At 39.4% G+C, this 10,105-nt stretch overlaps 1 protein-coding gene across 2 annotated transcripts in view; it reads right to left on the minus strand.

The window, feature by feature from the left end:
- Positions 1–1,130: 1,130 nt before the first annotated feature.
- Positions 1,131–10,105, minus strand: part of LOC101851899 — a 49,102-nt gene continuing 40,127 nt past the window's right edge. For both annotated transcript variants that reach the window (XM_005110371.3, XM_005110370.3), the window contains exon 2: positions 1,131–7,023. In XM_005110371.3, the coding sequence (XP_005110428.1) occupies positions 4,851–6,692 (1,842 nt within the window). In that variant the 5' untranslated portion in view covers positions 6,693–7,023 and the 3' untranslated portion in view covers positions 1,131–4,850. The remainder of the gene's footprint in view (positions 7,024–10,105) is intronic.

The raw sequence follows: 10,105 nt of genomic DNA on the forward strand, positions 1-10,105 counted from the left end.
GTGTATTTTTGTTTAAATGCATTTTGCGGATGCTCAGTTATAGACTCGGACGTCAAAGATAAGAATAAGCAATTTTGAGACACTGGTTTTTGACACAGAGGGCAACGTCTGAAGGCATGCTTTCCGAGGCGCGGAACCTCTCAGAGACAGAAAGGTGAATACCTTCGTTTGTCACTGGGCGGACGGGGGTGAAGACCACGAACAGCAGAACGTATTATTATTGAAACAACGACAACGACGACAACCTATCTCCTACAGACCAAGTTGGTGGAGAACCGTAAAAACTTCTCCGATCAAGCCAAATTCAAAACGACCCCTTTGGGCTTTGCACCAGGCCTTCCATTGAGTTGTCTAGAACGATACCAACTGAGATAACGGTGCACCCATTTTCAAGTTTGAAACCACCCAGGACACAATGTTCAATAAATGGAATTGCACACGACAAATCCAAGGAATATGAGACCTTTTTAGGACGAGAGACGAGAGGTAGTATTCTCTCACATGAGATGAGGCCTGGAGTCTTCAAAAGGTTTAAGCAATGGCAAAGCAACGGCTGTTCAGAATACCGTTAGGAAAGACATCTCCAGATCTTTTTTCTGCTGATATAAAAACAGAGGTGATAGTAAATCTATCTTTTGATAAAATTAAAACAAACACGGGCTAGCAGTCACGAAAGAAACGTGCATGGTGAGTTTTACCATTATTAGATGATAAATAGTCAAGTTAAACAGTTTTTCCTTTAATCTCAAACAAAGCAGAATTGAGATGTGCCATTTTGCTATCCCCTTGACGTTATGACCCCATCTGATGGATTTTATCACAGAAAATTTGATTTTTTCCCGTACTTTTTCTCCTCTCCTTCTGCATCACCCCTTCTCTTTATCAGACATGTTACAAATATTATAATATACATTTAAGTACATAAATAACTAGATATAATATATTATTACATCTATAGATTTGACCGCCTTGGGGGTGGGGGGGGGGTGGCTGGAGAGGGAGATGCAACCCTGACACACCTCAGTGTCTTCCTACAGTGCTGTTGTACTGGGGAAACTGATTTTCAGAAGATAAAAGAAGCAATATACAAAATGTGAGGCGATCAAAGGAATTTTAAAAAAGAAGAGTTGTTTGATTTTTCATTTGTTTTAATGACAATATTGATACATGTGCGAAATGTGGGAGGTTTGTATAATATTTATTTTTTTTTAAGTGGCAGAAGATTTAACATATTTTTGTTACTAGAATACAAAATAAGCTCAATACATAAGTGCACTGGAAGGTGATGGGGTAATGGGTGTAATACGTCAACAATTTACTGTAATATTTCTCTCATCTTCATCATCGTCGGCATCATATGTCTCGTTCTCCCTGGTATTTGGCTATAGGTCAACAAGAAGGACTCTCCGCCTAACCCTGTTCTGGGCGACCTTCTCCACCACCAGTCAACAGTGCCCCATACTCCTAAGACCTGGCTCCACATCTCGTTCCCAGGTGGGGACTCAGCCTTCCTCACTTCCTCCTCCCTCGAAGGGTTGCATCTGAGGCTAAATCTTGTCAGATTGTGCGCTGACCACTTCTTGTGCATTTCACTACCAGAGAATTACAAAATTATATCTGCTATGAGCCGAGTCTTGAGAAATTTGACGTCAAAGGTTTTGAGTTTTTACATCATTTCAAGCTTTTTCGAATTCAATTCTTTGAATATCTTAATAACGTCTCAGAATAATAGTACGATATTGAGAGCTGACAGAACTTTTGGTTTCTGATCGTATGGTCTTATAACTCGAAAGGGCCAAACATGTCAGATACAACATTGTTATTCTGAGGTAGTGATTCCACAGCTATCTACCTTTCTTAATAACCGTAAGCCGACCTAGTAGAAGCCCTCTTAGTTTGTTTTAGAAACAACGTCATGACAATCTGTGAATACTCATCACTGAGAAAACAAAGCTTTACTATCGGTACCAGAGCAGAAAACTTCTGCAGAGTATCTCTTTCCTTTTTCTTCTGTTTCCCACTATAGGTCTCAGGAGACACACTTCTACAATCAGGAAATATCAAGCTTCCGCACTGTGTAAACGTCAGAAATCCAGTTTCTGTAGGAAGACATTATACATACAATTGATACATTCAACTCTCTCTCTATATATATAATATATACAATTATATGTATATATGTATTACACGCATGCATGTGTGTGTGTGTGTGTGTGTGTGTGTGTGTGTGTGTGTGTGTGTGTGTGTGTGTGTGTGTGTGTGAGTGTGTGTGTGCGTGTCTGGCGGCACGGACCTTGGTGTCATTTTTATAGCATATTTTGTTAAAGATATACCCGCCTAGTACATGTACTTTCAAAAGCCACACTGTAATTTGAAGTGCCACATTGCAACTTCAAAGGCCACATATGTAAACTAGAACATACAATGTTTAAATATAAACATATAAGCTTCAAATGTAACAAAAGTACAGTGCCACAATGCCACATAACAATTTCAAATGTTACAGGCGATCATTGGCAAACATTGAGAAGGTGTGGCGTGCTCCTGATCCTATAATCCAGCTACTTGGAAGGCTCGAGTCGGGGAGAGCTTGAGGTCGGCGTCTCCTGCTCTCGGCTGTGCCACATAGATCTGGTGTCTGCATTTATTTCTCCGGCTTATGGTTCCCATCAAGTAACTAACCTGGATCTTGTGCAATTGGCACGAGGAGAAATAGTTTAATCAGGACAAGCATAGAGGCAGGTCGGCAGTTTATGTAAACGTAAGTTTAGTACTGTTATCCTAACCATTTACATGGTAATATCTCCGCTTTTGAAACATAAAGAGAAACAGGCATGTATATTCCTGAAGGCTGTCTCCATCGCTAAAGTGTGTAATGTAAGCTCTACGAAATCCTCAAATATCTCGTGATATTCGTAAGACGTCCTTTGTCTTCTCGACTAATGTTGAATATTAGAGCTTCAATAATATGGTGTCCATGCGAAAGAAGCGTTTACAGACTTACATGAGTTTTGAGAACATCAAATTTTAATTCAAAGTTGCATTGTGATCATTTAAATTTTGGAACGATATCGGGTTTGCAAAAAGAAAAAAATTATTTATAAGGGTTAATAATCAAAAGCTGTCTATTGTACATTTGAAATTACGATGTGTACTATATCTTACAATGAATAAACATTTGAACTTGAAGTTGCTATGTAGTAATTGATCAGGAGCACTTAATGTTCCTTTTTTTCAAATCAGGGTCAAGTTAATGTTACTCTACTGTGTACAAGGGCAGTTTATGTTACTTACCGTAATCAGGGGCAGTTAATGTTACTTTACCTCGGTCAGTGTCGGTAAATCTTACTTTATCGGGCCGATGTGTCAAAGCTGACCGAAGGCCCAGACTTAATTAACGCAGTCATGTAACCCCCTCCTCCCCCCACCATCACTTACAAACCCCTTTGACATCAACGTCTCATCAAAACCAAAAAGAAAACAGTCAAAAAAATCGATTGAAGTTCAATTATGTCTATTTAGTTTTACTGTCTACTGCCTTTTTCGATCTGCGGGCTTATCTTGAAATTAGAAAGTAGAATCATATTATTCAAACTTGTGTCAATATGAACACACCGTAAAAGATGTCTTTGGCCAGCGGTCACCACACAGGTTAGCAACCATAACAAATACTGAATGTGCACTATCAGATGAATTCATTAATTTTGATTGATTCGGGTTAGGCACACTTTTCTTCAGGGATGGGGCAAAATCTATAATTTTTACACAATTCGACCGAATTCAATTACATTCGACGTTGACCTTCACAGTCAAAATCGTTAATTTTTCAAGGTAGTCAATCGAACCCAGTTGAATTGTGTCAAAAAGATAGCTTTGCCCCTACATGGGGGAAAATCTGACTGACTCTTGAGCTTTCTTTTTATGCGCAGTTTAAGAAACAAACAGAATAATCTGCGAAAAGAGTAAGTCACCAAATCTCACAATTCACCACTCAATGGTGACTTACCGCACCACATGGTCAACAATAAGACGGAGAAACAGGGCCATGGAGTTGTAATATTTTAGGAGGACGGAGAAATGTTGCAAGCAGCGACAGAAAAAAATGAAGGCAAAGAAGACATTCTTTCTGAGTTAATGAAGACGTCCCAGGAACACGGTTTCTGGAAATTCCGTGTAGACACATCACAGCGCTTGTTGAACCAGAGCTAATGATGCGGGTGCCGGATGTTTCCTCCTGTCGAGGGGTAGCATAGCAATGACCTCATTAGATGAGGCGCCTCAATTGATTAGAAGGAAAACAAATTAGACCTTTGCTCTGGCTATGAAAACAAAAGAAATGAGATCGTGGTGTGATGTCAACAAATATCTCGTTAAATAAGACGAGAAATCGAAGATTACAGCTGTCTGTGATATCGATTTCAAAGAGTTTTCAGACGATGCTGCCTGGGGTGTAACAGATATGCTGTGAGTTCTTGATATCAGACGGGGAGGAAGGGGGGGGGCATGTTGCGCTGACCGTAATGTCTCTAATATTATTTGTTTGTTTTGGCTAGAGTTTTACGGCGCTCGCAACTGCATAATATTAAGGTCATATGAGCGCACCAGGACTCGAGTAGGCTGTTTTCACGCTGGTTCACAGCACGGCCTGGTTTTACGGTGTTAATCAAAACAGTTGAAGAAGTTGAAAATATTGTAAAATTTTAGTTGAAAAACCAATAATTCATAGTTCTAAAATAGTTCTATTTACATTCTCACTACTAATACAAGCACCACATAACAATTCCGAATCTGTATATCTGTAACACCTGGAGATTTTTTCCTCAATACTTTCTAATAGCGTGAGCAAAACATCATACTTCCATTGTTCTCTCGTCTCCTTTGGTGAAAGTGGCATGGTCGGCGATACAATAAATCTGCTCAGTATTTCCAGCATTTGAATCCATTGGTTTGGAAAAATAACTTGTATTTTTTGCACTTGAAAACATTTGCGAATCTCTTTTCGTCGCGCATTTGTCTTTCGATCGCGCACTGTCTTCCACCCAACCCCCTCCTTCAACTTGTCTTCTGGAAGCTTCTTTTCCAACAGAAAAATCTGAGCAGTTGCAGGTGAGCTCTCCTGTAGTTTTCCTATCGCCGTGTGAACTGCTTTCATGGTTTTCATTTCGATCATGCAGCAAATTACTGTTGGTAGATGCCATGTCTTCTGCAATTAGCTCTTCACTACTGTGTATTGTAGGCACCGGTGTAAATATTGGAAATGAAGTACGTGTACGTTGAAAATGTTGTTCTTGAGATTCCGGTCGAGATTCTGAACAATTTTTGTGAACGCTGCTGACCAATTTTGTATTGTCGGAAGGACAAATAATCTCATCCACGTCGCTAGGACCTTGGTCAAAAGCGTAGTTCGTGAAGCCAGTGAGATGTGTCGAACCGGACTCCAGAACGGATGCAGTCTTATCTCTGCTGGTGGTCTGCCGGGGAAGCGATATCCTTTTCTTGCCTCTGTCCGGAGGTAAAGCTGATATATCTTCCTGGGAACGGCTCGAACCAGGAGATGAGAGTGTACTGGGTGGACTGTCTGACTCTTTGGTTTGAGGGGATATATAGATGTCCTCTACCGTAGATTCACTTTTCTCCCCTGAAGTATAGGCGATACTGTCCTGATGTCTGGATTGGGCAGAATGTGTGTACTCACCAGCACCTGTCGTCGTATCCTGGCCGCCCGTGCTGGGGAAAGGTCGGGCCTCGGATGACTCCGGCTGAAAGTCCGAATGTTTTATCTCTAAAGACTGCTTTTTCTTTTCAGATCTGGTGAGTTTTGCGCCCTTTTGTTTTAGTGGTTTGGGTTCAATATCGTTATGAAAAGCTTTTTTGTCTCGCTTCAATGACTTTGCAAGAGATAAATTGCGTTTTTTATGCATACTGCTAAGACATCGTCTTCTAGCATTAAGTGCGTTGGTGAGCACTTCTTTATCTTCTTTCTCCACTGAAGTATCCATTTGCGCTGGCTGAGTGTTCCACCGATCTGGGTGTCTGTGGCAACAGCACTGGCAATGGTGGCATTGAGAGTACAAGCCCTGCCGCTCGCGGTACCTCGGACGGGTCTTCTGTGGGAAATCAGCCCGCCTCAGGAGATGTTGTGGCAGCTGACTGGGATGTAGTGCGTGTATGGACACGCGGCGAGACGATTGCTCATAGGACGGGAGGTCAGGGTCAGACGCGGCGAAATCACGGACAGAATGCAACGAGGAACTGAGACGCAGTGCACTGTTGGGGTTGTACGAGTAGTAGGGATATCCGGTACCGTTGTTCTGCCGTTTCGAGTTAGTGGCTTCCTCGTTTTCCAAGGCAAAGTAATCTTCTTGGCTTGGCTTTGGTGCCATATGCATGATGCAGTGCAGTCTGGTCCTCTTTAAGTCGATATTGCGTTCTTTGTAGTCTTTGTGGGACTGGCGTCTCTGCAGTGCTCTCGTGTAGCGTGAGTAAAAAGACACAGACAAAACAATAACACTTCCGAGAAACAAGACAAGGCCCAGATACGGCACCCACACAACCATGTCCTCATTAGTGTCCTCGGTGACGTCTGTGGTTGTTTCGTTGTCCTGGGTCGAGTTTATCGAGGCATTGTTACTGGCCCAACATAAAACCCGATCAAGATTCAAGGCTGACGTTGTATTACATTGAGTGAGCATGATGATTGTTGATCGGTCTCATATTTATGAAGAATTTGAATTGTAGTGCATTTTGTAAGGGAATCCGAGATTTTAAAAAACCTGCGATGTATAAGAGTGAAGTCAATGTAGTTATCAACAGGCCAGATCACGTAGACTTTCAATCTGATCTGATTACAACATTTTTTTCTACCGTATATGCTGTTTAAGGCAGAGGATAATCATTCAACTCATCTCAGTCATCCAATAATCGCTCTATAGATGAGCAGCAGCTGGCAGGTGGAGACCGTGCAGCAAAATCTCCGAGTCTACGGCGAGGTTTTCCTTGACAGTCCTCATATCACGGGCGCGTCTGAGGGATACAGGAGAAGCACGCCTGTGAGCAATGTACAGTCAGTAAAATGATTGGCATGATTCATTTTGTTCCAGCAACAATTCAATATCTAAACTTTCGTTCCGGACGAGCAATGAAAAGTTTATTGAGAGTCCAAACGGTTGCTAGCATTTTTAGAACACTTTAAGATAAATCTTAAACCGTTTTTAAGGGAAGACAGCCAGACAGACAGACAGACAGACAGACAGACAGACAGACAGACAGACAGACAGACAGACAGACAGACAGACAGACAGACAGACAGAAAGAGAGAGAGAGAGAAAGAGAGAGAGAAAGAGAGAGAGAGAGAAAGAGAGAGAGAGAAAAAGAGTGAGAGAGAGAGAAAGAGAGAGAGAGAGAGAGAGAGAGAGAGAGAGAGAGAGAGAGAGAGAGAGAGAGAGAGAGAGAGAAGGGGATGCTAGAAAGAACGTGGTCTAGAGCGTGGGTATGAGGTATTTAAATGGAACTGTATTATTAGAGGGGTTAGATCATTATGTTTTGATAGTATAATGTTATCTATATCACAATTATTATCAATTTACTTATCTTCATCATTTTATAATTAGTATCATTTATAAAATATTGATATTATCATTATTAGTTCTATTATTATAATATTTGTTTTTATTATTATTAGGCTATTATTATCATTATTATTATTATTATTATTATTATTATTATTATTATTATTATTATTATTTTTATCATAATCATCATCATTATTGCTATTGCTATTGTCATTTTTATCATTATCTCTTCTTGGTAGGATGACCTTGTTCTGCTTTATATATATATATATATATATATATATATATATATATATATATATATATATATATATATATATATATTATATATATATATATATCCACGTGTTAATGATAACCCCTTTAAAAATCGTTATTCTCCACAAAATGCACCCTTTTTATATAGTCTGTTTTCATTGACAGTTCTACTTAAGTCACATCAGGCCAACTAACAAGAAACCTTTTCTTTACCACTGTATTTCTGAGAGCCGAGGGAAATCGAATTTCAGAGTACAATGGTTTGAGAAAGTTGCAATGCACCATTAAACTAAGAGGAGGTTATTGATGAAACGTAATCAACGACAAACTTCGTAGACATGGCTAATGAAACAAGTTGTCGGAACAGAATGCAGTCTGCTTAATTTAAATGATTGAACAAGTATTCGGACTCTTTATGCTTAATTTAAACAAGACTCAATTCACTTCTAGCTATTTTCTGACAGAGTTGAAAGCTCTGATTAGATTTTTTTATTTTAGATTTTACTGCAAGGGTTATTCACCAACAAGACAAACGTAGTTACTGACCCCCTGTCGGAAATAGCTGTAACGTTTTATATTTTTTTGAAAACCTTCAAAGTACGATGACGCAAGCGGCGAAAGTATTCATTCATCATGATTATACTTTTCCACGTCAAGACAAGGATGTGACTTTTCATATACCATTATCTGGGTTGGTTTTCAATATATGTAATTATAACTTGTGTATCTATACATTCATTCATTCACAAACCCTTTCCTCTATCTATCCTGTTTTGCTGGAATGTATCCAACCGTTCACCTAACGTGTATTGTTAAAACTACCTACAAGCTTTTTGCTCAAATGATCTATCTATCTATCTATCTATCTATCTATCTATCTATCTATCTATCTATCTATCTATCTATCTATTTATTTATTTATCTATCCATCTATCTACCTATCTATCTATCTATCTATCTATCTATCTATCTATCTATCTATCTATCTATCTATCTATCTATCTATCCATCTATCTCTCTATCTATCTCTCTATCTCTCTATCTATCTATCTATCTATCTATTTACCTATCTATCTATCTATCTATCTTACAAGGTATTCAAAATATATGGTTAATCTCCTGCATTCTATGACTCTTTGAGCTGTCTTCTTTTGCTGCCTCAACAAAATCGTTCACCTGCCTGCTCGGCGGTTCCACGTTGCATGAGCAGAATGTGGTATTCATTTAAAAGATCTATTGATTTAAAAAATGCACAAATTATATTTTACTGATTCTTCTGGGGTAGGGAGTGGTTTTGGTTACAGTGGCCAATACATGTACATAAACACGTAATTTTCAAACACACAAATAAACATACAAAGAATACCAATAAATACACAATATTCCACCAATGCAGACAATGTTATTTTATGAACGTACCATTGCTGTTCGCCAAAACTAATTGAACTAAGTGACTATTCCCAGTGACACTGGGGATAGATACAGAAACTATTCCCAGTGACAACGGAACTCTTTTGCATATATAAATCAGACGTCTTTACATTGTAGACTCTCTTCTCACTTCAGTTCAGCCTACTTTTATTCTCTTCTCTTACTTAGGGCTTAAACTTGACCGTAGAACAGATCTGGATCTAGATCTAGAACTAGAACTAGATCTAGATATAGAAGAAAGAAGAATGGGGAAGGATTTCTACCTGTCCCGTACTGTAGTCTCCAAAATACGTATGTATATCTAGATCTACACGTACATTTAAATTACGACTGAATATCAAGGAAGCATAGAATGATCATTCCTTTTTCTTTAAAAAAAATTCTTCCACGCACACCAGAATCTACTTTAGTTTAGTTAGATCTCCATCATGCCCACGTAGATCAGTGTGGGAACAATAGATCTAATGGGCCTGTCTGTTCTCAGTGTCATTGGGAACAATTCTTCCCTAGGTCCTATTGCAGTGGTTTCTAGGCCTATTCCCAGTGTCACTGGGAACTATAGTGCTTTCCTTAATTGAATCACCAACAACGAGAACATTTGGAGTAAACGGGTACTGTAGTCATCACTATAAAGCAAGCTTGGTTTACCATAAACTGAAAATGTCCCCGTTCATGGTGAAAGACATGATATGGTAACGATATTAAAAGCATTTTCAAAACCTAAAAAATAAATTCTTCACAACCTCCCCCTCCCCCAACCGCCCCGACTCTCACACACACACACACACACACACACACACACACACACACACACACACACACACACACACACACACACACACACG

Source organism: Aplysia californica, unplaced genomic scaffold (assembly GCF_000002075.1).
Source record: "Aplysia californica isolate F4 #8 unplaced genomic scaffold, AplCal3.0 scaffold00882, whole genome shotgun sequence".
Classification (NCBI taxonomy): domain Eukaryota; kingdom Metazoa; phylum Mollusca; class Gastropoda; order Aplysiida; family Aplysiidae; genus Aplysia; species Aplysia californica.